Source organism: Hemicordylus capensis, chromosome 2 (genome assembly GCF_027244095.1).
Source record: "Hemicordylus capensis ecotype Gifberg chromosome 2, rHemCap1.1.pri, whole genome shotgun sequence".
NCBI lineage: Eukaryota > Metazoa > Chordata > Lepidosauria > Squamata > Cordylidae > Hemicordylus > Hemicordylus capensis.
In genome coordinates, this window is record NC_069658.1 from 43,973,297 (window position 1) to 43,987,602 (window position 14,306).

The 14,306-nt window shown below is 43.5% G+C and overlaps 1 protein-coding gene across 3 annotated transcripts in view; it reads right to left on the minus strand.

Annotated features, from left to right (window-relative positions):
- CD180 (CD180 molecule) overlaps positions 1-14,306 on the minus strand; it is a 49,233-nt gene that overhangs the window by 13,771 nt on the left and 21,156 nt on the right. Inside the window, exons 1-2 of one of the 3 annotated variants that reach the window (XM_053288796.1) lie at positions 12,440-12,591; positions 3,036-3,262 (exon numbers count right to left, since the gene is read on the minus strand). Coding sequence is in view for 1 of the 3 variants with exons in the window: in XM_053288795.1 (XP_053144770.1) it covers positions 55-144 (90 nt within the window). In the remaining 2 variants the exon portion in view is untranslated. Of the gene's footprint in view, positions 1-54; positions 268-3,035; positions 3,263-12,439; positions 12,592-14,306 lie in introns of those variants that run through there. The other 2 variants (XM_053288797.1, XM_053288795.1) reach the window with 2 other exon arrangements.

A 14,306-nucleotide genomic window follows, 5' to 3' on the forward strand; every position in this document is an offset into this window, starting at 1 on the left:
TCTCTCTCCAAGATGTGTTTGCCCCAATAGAGAGACAAATAAGTTATCACTCACCTCAGTGCACATCTTATCTACTGGCTTGGTAACTTCGCAGCTAACACCTAAAAGCCCCATCAGAACCCAGCAGTACGTGCAGCAAGCCATTAAGAAGCTTTATTAGATTCGCCACACAGATACGCCTCGGTGATGGAAATCAGATGAAAAATAATGTTCTAGAATAGGTTTAGAGAGCTTTGTTAAATCAAAGAATTGAGTAAGACAAACAGTAGTGGCTGATGAAAAGAAGTTTCCTCCTGAAGGCAAGTGCCTTAAATACAGTGAGCTCTTTCAGTTCCTCCTTCCCCCAGTCTTCGGCAAATTCTTGCCTCACCCTTGCCACTTGATTTGCATTACTGTAAATGGGGAGGCCCCTAATAAAATGTATGGGAGCTTCTGAGGAAAGACTTTGCTCTTGGTGAGGCCCTTGCTACAGTCATAAGAAGAGTCACTAGTGGAACATGCTTCTTCAATTCGTTTGAAGGGCATTCCATCAGAAGCAAATGGGAATGTCTGCATGTGTCTTTCATTTACTGGGAGCATCTTCTGTACATCTGCTAACTGAGCAAAGTGGCACCTTTTAAAAGTGGTGGTTCTCTTATATTTAATGGGGAGAGCAACTGTCCCTACCTAATCCCAGCACAGCATCTGTCCAGTGGTGTCCACCTTGTCTTTTTGTAAGATCGTGAGCCCTTTGAAGATAGACATTTTATTTTAGAACTGTATTGATTTTTTTTATCCAGGGTCTGTTGCTTTCTGTCTTCTCCTTGTAGCAAGGGCAGATGTTCATTTCATTCCAGGATGTACTTAAAATAAAGCGATTTTTATCAGTAAGTTCAAGGTCCCTTCGTTCTCTCCATTATCCCATTTCATGCCCTCCCTGGAGCTCTGTGTTGCCCAGTTCATATCCTGTTCAATTACTAGGAGGAATAGAATTGCCAATAACACGCTGCCTTGCCCTCCTGCAGTCACTAAATCAGACCATTTGCCTAAGCTTTAGTCTAATCCTAGTGGGCATATTCTTACAGCATATAAAATTCTTATTGCATAGATTAATTGGTCTGGTTCTTCCAGTGCTCCACCAGGTTTCTCGGGGGTTGATATAAAATGCTTTTCTAAAAAATCAATATGCTATATCAAGATAGTATTTGGTCAAGCAGTAGTATTTGTTTCCAGAGATCTCCCATAGCAAATATCTATTCATAGAATGATTTAGTTGGGTGTAAACAGCTTCTCCTTCTTCCACTTTCAGCTTCCACTTTACCTTTTGTTTTGTTTTCTGTTCTATATAACAGTAGCTAATGCCTTGCTTGTGACTGATAGCAGTTTTCATTGCAGTTGGTAATGAAATAAGGAGAAATAAGAGGTGCTTACAAAAACAACACCAAGACCTCCCCTTACTTTAGTACAGGGAATCCCAACCCTGGGTGCCCAGATGTTGCTGCCTTCAGCCTTTGTGGCTGGGGATGAAGGGGTTTTTAGTCTAACAGCTGGGGTCAAAATTTAACAATAACAATTTTAACTATAAGGTTGGGAACTGCTGCTTTAGCAGAAGGAAAATGAAGTCTTCACGTGTGTGTGTGTGTGTGTGTGTGTGTGTGTGTGTGTGTGTGTGTGTGTGTGTTGATGGGTTCTCTGTTTCATTTGTAGTGGGGATCAGGTTGCTTCACATGCAGAATGTCCCAGGTTTAATCTCCAGACAGGGCTGGAAAAGAATCCTGCTGGAAAGCTTGGAATGCCTATGTCAGTCAGTGCAGACAATACTGAGTTAGATGGACCAATGGTCCAATATGGTCTAAGGCAGCTTGCTATGTTCAGACAAGAAATGGAATCTGATTGGTGGGATATCTAAAAGCCCTGCTTTGGATTCTTGAGATAAGCAACCACTAAATCTGGACCAAGAATCAAGTTCTGCTTTGTGGTCCTTTAAAAGGAGCCTCTTTATCTCTGTAAAAGCATGGTTGTTCAAGGTGGCTGCTGTGATCCCTGGCGTGGTGGCTGGTGGGCAGGTGTTGCCGAGGCCTTGTGGGCTTTGCATAGCAGTTGTGGTTAAATGAGCCTGAAATGCATAGTAGCCTTCTGTTGCATGAGCATCAGATGTATCTGCCCATCCACATCAAGGTCAGCAGGAACCATATGAACATGTTCTCCAGGCCAGAGCTGGGTTCTTAAATACACACACTTAGAAATGCTACGGAGCTGTTAGTTATTGATCTGCCCTCGTACCAGGCATTTGGCAAGCAAAGTCTAATGCGATGACGACGGATGGGAGTCCCGGGCATCTAAACTGCTGAACAGATAACGGCTCCACTAATTCAATCAATTGAGCTTCAAGCAATCAAGACACCATCTGGATAGAATCTAACTCATTGCCCAAGAAGATAAAGACATCTGGACTTCCTGCATGCCAAGGACATGCACGCTTAGTCCCATAGGCTGGAGGCTGCCGCCGGCAGCCAGGCTCATGCTGACAAGCTTTCTTAATTATGCTGAAATAATCTTGCCATGCGGGTGCCAGGCACTTCCCTGCTTCAGTGGGTTAGAAGGATCATGTTTCATTTGGTGGGACTGGAGGAGAAGCCTCAGCCCATTTCTCTTGGAAGCCAAAAATCAGTCTGCGGGGGAAGTGGGGATGACCAAGTGATAGGGTTGGTCGATAAATGGCATCATTTAGAAATAAGGGGATGGAATTTTGATTTTTAAAATGCATTTATTGCTTTTATTTATTGTTACAATTATAGATATCCTTTCATTAAGAATAATCCCAAGGTGGTTCACAACACAATAAAACAATACAAATCCATCAAGAATTGAACACAGTACAAATATTAAATACAAGTATGAAACATACAGATCTGTTAAGGAGTTTAAAAAACAGACACCCAATAAAACAATAAAAGCAGCAAGAGCAGAAGTGTGGGGAAATGATTCCCCCCTCCCCCACACTGAAATGAAATTTCAATATATCTATGGAAATTTAAGTATGCGTGATGAAATACCTCTGGTATTATTTTATTTTATCGCTTCCGTGCCAGCCAATGCTTGCAATCTTCTTCAGCACTAGTTTGAGTGAAATAAATTTTGGCTTATGAGCATTTCCTCTTTTCTGTCCATTTCCTCTTTTCTGTCCTTCTGGGTGTAAGAAGTTCTCTGCTGTCAAGGTGGAGTGTGGTTTCACTTCTGCATGAACAGCTAGTGAACTTGCAGTCCTTATACTTGAAATAACCTAGCAAGGAGAGAGAGTCACTGAGAGAAGCACTGTTTTAAGACATGGAGAGCTTGGCATAGGAAATAAAAGGATTGGGCATTACAATGATTTTCCTGTTTTAGTTGGCACATGCTATTAAATGGTGTGGGTTTTTTGTTTGTTTGTTTGTTTGTTTTTTAAGCCTTATTCTATTTTCCTGGGCTAGCTTGCTACAATGATGCATGTGGACTGTGTTTCTGGAAACTGGGCTCATGTCATGCCCTGGCTATAAGCCAAGACCAGAGTAGGGAGATCAAGTTTAGGCCGGAGTGGGCAAGAAGTATAAGGCCAAAGACAGGAGGAGCAGTGAAGGATGGGCAAGAATCCAATGGTCAGAAGCAAGGCATGGTCAGGGCGGGCCTCGGGCCAAGTACCAAGGGAGCTAGTTTAGTCAAAATGGAGTAAGAGGAGGCAGAGGCTAAAGTTTTTATAGAGCCAAGAAGTCAACTGACTGCAGCCAGGCCAGGGTCAACTTGGCATTGCATCTCAAAGGGCATCCTTGGTCCAAGAGGTTTAATCCCTCTGTCTTGCTGATGGGCCAGGTTGTAGGTGGCTGAGAACATGAGGCACTGCAGATGGGCTGATGGGAGACTCATACAGCCCTGCTGGATCAGGCATAAGGCCCATCTAGTCCAGCAATCTGTTTCATACAGTGGCCCACCAGATGCCTCTAGGGAGCCCACAGGCAAGAGGTATGTGCATGCCCTCTCCCCTGCTGTTGCTCCCCTGCAACTGGTATTGAGAGGTATCGTGCCTCTGAGGCTGGAGATGGCCCACAGCCACCAGACTAGTAGCCATAGCCATTGATAGACCTGTCCTCCATGAATTTGTTTAAGCCTCTTTTAAAGCCATCCAAGCTGGTGGCCATCACCACATCCCATGGCAAGGAATTCTTTAGATTAATTATGCGCTGTGTGAAAAAGTACTTCCACTTGTCAGTCCTAAATTTCCCAACCTTCCGTTTCATGGGGTGACCCCTACATCTAGTGTTGTTAGAGAGGGAGAAAAATTTATCTCTGTCCACCCATTCCACTCCATGCATAATTTTATAAACCTCAATCATGTCTCCCCTTAGTTGCCTCTTTTCCAAAGTAAAGAGCCCCAGATGCTGTAGCCTAGCCTCATATGGAAGGTGCTCCAGGCCCCTGATGATTTTGGTTGCCCTCTTCTGCAGCTTTTCCAGTTCTACAATATCCTTCTTAAGATACGGTGACCAAAGCTGAACGCAGTATTCCAGGTGTGGCCACACCATAGATGTGTATAAGGGCATTATAATATTAACATTTTTATTTTCAATCCCCCTCCTAATGATCCCTAGCATGGAATTAGCTTTTTTCACAGCTGCCATGCACTGAGATGACACTTTCAATGAGCTGTCCACCACAACCCCAAGATCTCTCTCCTGGTCAGTCACAGACAGCTCAGATCCCATCAGCGTATATGTGAAGTTGGTGTTTTTTGCCCCAATGCGCATCACTTTACACTTGCTTACATTGAGCCACATTTGTCATTTTGTTGCCCAGTCCCCCTGTTTGGGGAGATCTTTTTGAAGTTCCTCACAATCTGTTGTGGATTTCACTATCCTAAATAGTTTAGTGTCATCTGCAAATGTGGCCACTTCACTGGTTACCCCAACTTCTAGATCATTTATGAACAAGTTAAAGAGCACTGGTTCCAGTACCGATCCCTGAGAGAGCCCACCTCCTACCTACCTCCATTGTGAAAACTGTCCATTTATTCCTACTCTCTGTTTCCTGTCCTTCAACCAGTTACCAATCCACACATGAACCTGTCCCCTTATTCCATGACTGCTAAGTTTAGTCAAGAGCCTTTGGTGGGGAACTTTATCAAAAGCTTTTTGGATGTCCAAGTATACTATGTCAACCAGATCACCGTTATCCACATGCCTGTTGATAGCTCTTCCCTTGTCACCTCAAATTCACCCAGTTCCTCAGCCACTAAACCTGAAAAACTCAATTCTGGAGAGGGTATATGGTCAGTCTCCTCTGTCGTGAAGACAGATGCAAAGAACTCATTCAGCTTCTCTGCAATCTCCTTATCCTCCTCAATAATCCCTTTCACACCCTCATCATCTAAGGGTCCAACCACCTCCCTGGCAGGTTTTCTACTTCTGATATATTTAAAGAAGTTTTTGTTATTCCCCTTGACACTTCTAGCTATATGCTCCTCAAACCCTCTCTTTGCATCCCTTATTGTGTCTTTGCAATGCATTTCTTTTGCCAGAGTTTATGTTCCTTCCTGCCATTTGGGCAGGACTTCCATTTTCTGCAGGAAGTCTGCTTCCCTGACTCTACTTGTTAGCCATGCTGGTATTCTCCTGAACTTGGTGATACCTTTCCTCCTTCTTGGTATATATTCCAACTGTGCTTCTAGACTGTTCCATGCTTTCTGGAATGATTTGATCCTCCTGACTTTCCCTTTCAACTTCTTTCTTACCAGTCCCCTCATTTTTGAGAAGTTTCCTCTTCTGAAGTCCAAGGCATCTGTTTTGGACTTCCTTGACAATTCTCCAGTCACATATATGCTGAATTGGATCACACTATGGTCACTGCTACTGAATGGTTCTGCAACTCTGACATCTTGCACCAGGTCCTGGGCACCACACAGGATTAAATCCAAAGTCGCTATCTCTCTGGTTGGTTCCACGACTAACTGTTCTAAGGCACAGTCATTTAGCACATCTAGAAATTTGCACTCTCTCTCATTACCTGAATGTGATTTACCCAGTCTATGTGTGGGTAGTTGAAGTCACCCATTATTACTGCCCTGTCTGACACTTTTCTTATTTATTTCTCCAACTCCAGGTCACTTTCAGCACTTTGATCTGGAGGGTGATAGCACGACCCTAGTAACACATTTCCTTTCAGTCCTTGTAATGTTACCCATAATGATTCTGTGGAGGACTCTGTTCCACCTAGGTTTTCTAGCTTATTGGAATCTATCCCTTCTTTGATATACAGTGCTACTCCTCCACCAACCCTCCCCTCCCTGTCCCTTCTATAAAGTTTACATCCAGGAATAATTATGTCCCACTGGTTCTCACCATTCCACCAGGTTTCTGTTACACCCACTATATCTATGTTCCCATTAGTAACCAAGTACTTCAGCTCACCCATCTTGGCTTGGAGGCTTCTGGCATTGGTATACAGACACCTATACACCGGGTCCCTCACCTGGTGTTGGTGTGTGCTATCCCCTTTACCATCATTTGACCTATTTGGCAAGTTGTCCTGTATTTCCTTCTGCAAAACTCCTGGCTCTACTCTGTCCCTTTCTGTTTTATCCGAAACATGTTCACCCTTACACCTTAGAGGATTTTGCCGGCCAAAGCAGATGCCACCAGCAATCCCCTAGGTGTCATTTTAAAAGCTGCTCTGCGACCTTCTTGATTTTTAGCGCCAGCAGTCTGGTTCCATTTTGGTTCAAGTGGAGCCTAAGCCTTTTGTACAGGCTTCGCTTCCCCCAAAATGTATCCCAGTACCTAATGAATCTAAATCCTGGCAACACCATCTCATCCACGCATTGAGACCCCTCAGCTCCGCCTGTCTCGCTGTCCCTGCATGTGGAACAGGTAGCACTTCAGAGAACACTACCCTGTGGGTCCTAGACTTCAGTATGCTACCTTGCAGTCTACAGGTGAAACTCGGAAAATTAGAATATGGTGCAAAAGTCCATTAATTTCAGTAATGCAAATTAAAAGGTGAAACTGATATATGAGACAGACGCATTACATGCAAAGCGAGATAAGTCAAGCCTTAATTTGTTATAATTGTGATGAGCATGGCGTACAGCTCATGAAAACCCCAAATCCACAATCTCAGAAAATTAGAATATTACATGGAACCAAGGAGACAAGGATTGAAGAATAGAACAATATCGGACCTCTGAAAAGTATAAGCATGCATATGTATTCAGTACTTGGTTTGGGCCCCTTTTGCAGCAATTACTGCCTCAATGCGACGTGGCATGGATGCTATCAGCCTGTGGCACTGATGAGGTATTATGGAAGACCAGGATGCTTCATTAGCGGCCTTCAGCAATTCTGCATTGTTTGGTCTCATGTCTCTCATCCTTCTCTTGGCAATGCCCCATAGATTCTCTATGGGGTCAGGTCAGGCGAGTTTGCTGGCCAATCAAGCACAGTACACTGTATACTTTTCAGAGGTCCGATATTGTTCTATTTTTCAATCCTTGTCTTCTTGGTTCCATGTAATATTCTAATTTTCTGAGATTGTGGATTTGGGGTTTTCATGAGCTGTACGCCATGATCATCACAATTATAACAAATTAAGGCTTGACTTATCTCGCTTTGCATGTAATGCGTCTGTCTCATATATCAGTTTCACCTTTTAATTTGCATTACTGAAATTAATGGACTTTTGCACGATATTCTAATTTTCCGAGTTTCACCTGTATTGTGCGGGGTCAGAACTCTAGAGACAGTTTTGATCTACCTGTTCTAGACGGGGTCACACTTCCCCAAAAGGAACAGGTTCGCAATCTGGGAGTACTTCTGGATCAATGTCTCTCCTTGCTTTCTCGGGTTGAGGCGGTGGCCAGGGGTGCTTTCTATCAGCTCCGGCTGATACGCCAGCTGTGCCCGTTTCTTGAGATCAATGACCTCAAAACAGTGGTATATTTGTTGGTAACCTCCAGACATGACTTCTGTAAAGCGCTCTATGTGGGGCTGCCTTTGTACGTAGTTCGGAAACTTCAGTTGGTTCAGAATGCGGCAGCCAGGTTGGTCTCTGGGTCATCTTGGAGAGACCACATTACTTCTCTGTTGATGGAGCTACACTGGCTGCCTATAGGTTTCCGGGCAAAATACAAAATGCTAATTATAACCTATAAAGCCCTAAACAGCTTAGGCCCTGGGTATTTAAGGGAGCATCTTCTTCGCTATGAGCCCCACCGCCCATTGAGGTCACTTGAGGAGGTCTGTCTCCAGTTGCCGCCAACTCGTTTGGTGGCTACACAGAGACGGGCCTTCTCGGCTGCTGCCCTGAGATTGTGGAGTGCGCTCCCTGCTGGGATATGATTCTCCCCATCTCTGGCAGTTTTTTAAAAATTTCTGAAAACACATCTCTTCAACCAGGCTTTCTCAGCTTTTTAAAACTTGTTTTTAAAAGTAACTTGTTTTTAAATTGTTCTGATTATTTAATTGCTGTTTTATGATGTTTTTAATTGTTAATCATTGTTTTATCTTTTTATAATTTTTGTTTTAATTATTAACTGATTTTAATGGTGTTTTAATGTAAACTGCCCTGAGCCTTTTGGAAGGGCGGTATAAAAGTTTTAATAATAAATATATAAAATAAACAAATAATCTCTCTCTCTCCACACTCCGATCAGGAGCCAGCAGTTTGCCAATGAGATGGGGAGAGTGAAGAGTTGGCTGTTTCCCAGCCAGCCCCTCCCGCCACTGACCGGGGGATTTGCCCCCCCATTCAACTAGACACCCTGGAGCTGTGTACAATTGTCCCACTTTGTGATATTGTGCTGCTGCTACCGGAAGACCATCACTGGAACACATACAAGCTTGTGCAAAGTGTGCAACACGTCAATGTCTTCCACAACCATTTCTTCTGGTTGGGTCTCTACATAACACACCCCTTTTAATTTCATGGCTGCATGTTCATGATGGCAAATTAGAGTATAACTTGCCTGATCCTTTCAGGGGTTTGTTTTATTTCATTTCATGGCTATCTTGCTCTTCTTCCAGGAAACGTGAAAGGGGAAGGCTTCCAGGCATTCACCCTTTCACTTTCACTATACTGGACTCCATCAGATGTCTTCAGACCCTTCTCTGGTGAATTCTCTTATTGGTAAGAATAATACTAATATATGTAGTACTTTAGCATTCCGGAATTATGCCACATACATTCTCTCAGGGCCAAACTAGAAGACTGGATATCTTGACATTTCCTTACACACACAGAGCAAAATCCCAGATTTGGTGTATGTGGCACCATAACTACCCCCCTCTCCAGTGCCAATACCCCAGTTCAGCTTGAGCTCTGGTGGCTGCTTTGTTTTAAAGAAACTTTGAAGGAATCCCTATTGCATTTCTCCCACATTTAGTCTCATTTGGCCCCCAGTAACCCTACAAGATGGTTCAATGTCAGTATCTCCAAGGTGTGTATGAGGGGACATGTGGCAAAACTGTAGTCTCAAACAAGCCTTGTAGTACATTGGTGACTGATGAGGGATTTTGAACAAGGGATTTATTTTATTTTATTTTATTTTATTTTATTTTATTTATGTATATACCACTTGACTCCAAAGGCTCTAGGCGGTTCACAAAAATAAACACAACAAAAGCAAATAAGACACTTTTATTTTTTGGCCAGGCTTTCAGTAATGTTTTAAATTGTTTTTAAGTTTGTCTTAATGGCTCTTTTAAAGACTGGGCACTTTCCAGATTAGACCCTGCAACGGGGTGACATCTTATCTTGGAAGTGTGCTTTCCACACTTCCATTGTCGTGGCACTGCAGTCCCTATGCGGACATCAGGGTGCCATTCACATTTCCAATGCCTTGTTTCGAATTTAATCACTGTGATATAGAGCTAGGACATAGTATATCCCGCGTTAAAAAGTTGCTGTTTTTTCGGGTTGTTAGTTTCTGCGAGACTGCTCCCCCTGCTGTTTACGTTTTGAATGCGACTTGCTTGAATGGAGGCATTTGCTGCTGTTGAGCAGCTCGTCTGGAAAGCACCCTGGTAAATATGGTTAAATCATGAATAGTGGTGAGGGTAAAACAATATTCTATCATGTTATTTCCCCTGCCCTCCTTCGACCATCTGTAGTTTCTCAAAGCTACGCCTCTGTAGTATTCGTGCCAGAACAGTCATTTTAAAGCTCAGAATTGCATGCTGAACAAGTCTGTTATTTTTTAAAATGAATCTCTGGAAAAATTGAGGACTTAGCCAAATTGTGTTTTCGTAGTTATTGTTTTGTAGGGCAGGAAAATATCTCAGACTGGACATCAGGTAATGGGCCATTTAATTTCCCCACTTTTTGGAGCTCTGTTGGAGCTGCTATACCCATAACTACCCCTATTGTATGGGAGTTACAAAAATACCAAAAGGGGTGTTTTGCTTTAACTGAATTATGTTCAAAGCACATGCAATCTGTGTTGAGAATACAGATAAGAACATAAGAACAGCCCTGATGGATCAGGTCCAAGGCCTATCTAGTCCAGTGTTCTGCTTCACACAGTGGCCCACCAGATGATTCTGGGAAGCCCATAGCAAGAGGTGAGGCCATCTCTCCTGCTGTTGTGTTCCTGCAACTGGTATTTAGAAGCATCTTTTCTCTGAGGCTAGAGGTAGCCTATAGCCTTCAGACTAGTAGCCATTCATAGACTTGTCCTCCATGAATTTGTCTAAGCTCCTCTCTTAAAGCCATCCAGGTTGGTGGCTGTCACCACATCTTGCGGCAGAGAATTCCCAGGCCAAGGCCACACAGAGGCCGATTGCACAGGTGGCCTCCAAAATGGCCATCACCCCAGAGGGGGAAGGCCCAAATGGGCCAAAGAGCTGGCTGAACGGGCCGGTTTGGGAGGCAAGGAGACCTACCTAGAGCAAGTCCCCCAGAGGGGGGTACGTTCTATAATTTTTTAAAAAAAAAATCACGACCCCCCCCCGACTGAACCAATCCAGGAGGGCGGGGGCTGGAGGCTCTAGAGGGTTCCTGACCAGGTCCGGTTCAGACTTGAGGCTCTAGAGGGTCCCTGACCAGGTCCGGTTCAGACTTGAGCTGAACTGGGCCAGCCAGTTCTGTGCATACCCCTACGCTCTATGTCTAAATAAGACTGAGGTCATCCTCACCTGGACCTCCATTCTAGTAGCCCTAAAAGAACACTACTGAGTGTTGCAATCAACTAGTTCTGCCTGTTGTCCAGGAACCAAATCATGGCACACAGTTTGTTCTATCTAATGAATAAAACTGAATTCCAACAACACTTTCCATTACAACCAGCAGTTCCAGAGCCCCAGTCTTTGAAATAACAAGAAACTTAAATTGTACTGTCTTATAGTGAAGTGACCCATGCATACAGCTAGAAGTGGGTGTTAAAAATTGAAAGGTTGCATATGATTCTTCATAATTGAAATGTCAGTGTCTTATATACACACCTTTAAAAACTAATCTTTGGTTACTGTTGAATTTCATACAGTACTGCCATCTAGTGGTCAATCATAATTTAAGTTATACACAGGAGGAAGGTACAGCCTCATGTTACCTATTGTGTGTCTCTAATATGAATTGTTAGAACGGTATAGATTGAATGCTTATGAATGCAGGGGCGTAGCAAGGTTGGAGTGGGCCCAGAGACAAGATTTTAAAATGGGGCCCCCCCACTCAAAGTCCAGGGCCTCCGCACACCCCAGGCTCCCAAGGATTTAAGTCTGATATTCCAAAATAAGTATGCTGCCTGGAAATACATTTCACTGAATACACACACGCACACGTCACAATATATAGCGATATACATTGAGTACTATACATTTGTTTTACTTTTAATGCCTAGAACACACTAGAAAGATGAATGATTAAAATGGGCCCCTCGCTGCAGATTAGCCAAGGAGACTTTCAACCATGCAGGGTGAGCCTATGTTTGTTTTCTCAGAATTCTGAACAAATTCAGTCAAGTTTGATTCCAGGAGGTTTTTCACAAGAGGCTTTTAAAGCCCTTTAACACACATCTCTGGAAGGGAGGTGCTGCATTCACATGTTGGCCAGATTTACCCTGAAGTCCCTGCAAGTTATTGGGGAGCAGTTCACACACAAGAAAAATAAAATAAAAGCACCACACATGCTTCACAGTTCTCACTCAGACCTTCTGGGTTGCAAAACAACTTGAACATAAGTGCATTTATAAATGAATGAATAAAATAAATATAATACTGTTTCTTCCAGAAGTTTTTGTAATTTTCTGCCATGAAACAAGCCACTTATAGGACTTTTTAGATAGTTTTTTTTAAGCCAGCAAATTTTCCAAGCTGTTTAAAAATAAATATTCAGAGACTTCTCAGTCCCTCCCCCCCATATCAAAGCCCTATGGCAAGCAGATCCCTATATATCCAGGTGGGGGGGTGAGGAAGGTAACCACAAAAAGGAGTTCACACTCTACCTGGCAGCAGGGGGTCTTCTGCTGCAGAGAACAGTGGAGGCCTCTCTGGCTGCCTCCTTCCTGGCTGGCTTGGGCCCTACTGGAGTTCAGGCTTCACAGAGGCCTACACGAGGCCTCCGTGGAAGCCCCGCCCACCCGCCGATCAGCTGAGAGGCGGGAGAAAAGGAGCTCTTTGCAGCTTGTCTGCTGCCTCGATTGCCGGCCAGGAGAACAAGCTGGAGAGACGGCGAAGAGGGCAAGTGGCTGAGGGGCCTTGGGGCTGGGCAGGGGGCAATGGGGAGTCACGTGAGGTGCCTCTGGGGGGCCCCTCCAGGCAGTGGGGCCCCCAGACAATTGTCTCCCCTTGCCCTATCGTTGTTACGCGCCTGTATGAATGGTTAGTAGATTTGGTTAGAAAAACCGATGGAACACTCTCAAGGAATATAGGCCTAAATCTTGGAAAAAGAGAGTGCTTTTTGAGTAGGAATAGGAAGGATTAGAAAAGCTACGATGAGGTCCAAAGAAGATGCGCCCATGATTAACAAGCAGAGTCAAGGAAGCAATCCATGGCTGCTGCTACTACTACAAATATTTATATACTGCTCTTCAACTAAAGTTCTCAAAGCACTTTACATATAAAAATAAATAATACATCAAGAAGATTGTCCCCTGAACCCAAAGGGCTCACAATCTCAAAAGAAACATAAGGCAGATAACAGCCACAGCCACTGGAGGGATGCTGTGCTGGGTGGGGTTGGATAGGGCCGGTTGCTCTCCCCCTGCTAAACAGAAGAGAATCACCATGCAAGAGGGCTTCCTAGGGAAGTCATTCCCAAATGAAGTAATCCCATTAGTCTGGGACCATATTGATTCCCGCTTTGTTTTCCCACTTATATTGATTCCCATATTGATTCCCGCTTTGTTTTTCTGCTCTGCATTCACAGAGATGGTTTCCCTATTATATTTTCACAGTAATTTCACCTTCGAATTCAAAAATTGTCTCCCTTACAAATGATTTGATCAGTCACTGTGATGAAAGAACAAGTCATCTTTCCTTAGAACTCAGCTTTTCATTTCAAACATAAATGGGTTGACAGTTGCCTGCTGCTAATGAGATCATCAACTATTTCATCATATGAAGCAATCCCCCCCGCCCCTGGAGATTCCTCCTGTGACAGATATTTTTGAGTTATTGTATATGGAAATTAGGCAAATAAAGGTGTGCTTAACTACAGCCATACCACCCTGAAAACGCCCTATTGCATCTGATCTTGGAAGCCAAGCAGGGTTAGGCCTGGTTAGTATTTGGATGGGAGACCTCCTGGGAATACCGGATGCTTAACAAAAAGAGCAAATTTTGTGTTACTGAGTTCACATTAATAGAAATGTAATTTTTCTTCAATAAAATTATGCAATCACAAAATTATATAAAAAGAAAAACTACCAACAAATATTAATTTGAAGGTTAAAACTCCATGGATTACATTTCATGTATATATTATAGTTATAGCAACCCCTGATAACTTGGCAAAGAGGCATCTTTTGACATGGTGAGTCTCTTTATTTAATAGGGGGAGAGTAACTGGCCCTATCCAGCCCCAGCACAGTACCTCCAGTGACTGTTGCTGGTGTCAATCTTATGTTTCTTTTTAGATTGTGAGCCCTTTGGGGACAGGGAGCCATCTTATTTATTTATTATTTCTCTGTGTAAACCGCCCTGAGCCATTTTTGGAAGGGCGGTATAGAAAACGAACGAATGAATGAATGAATATCTTACTTTGTATAGGGGAGAATTTGAGTCAACCCTTTATTTAGCAGAGTAACCCAGTGATGAGAACAGCGCTCAGGGAGGAGACCTGGAGACAATTGCTTAAGCTCTACAACAAGT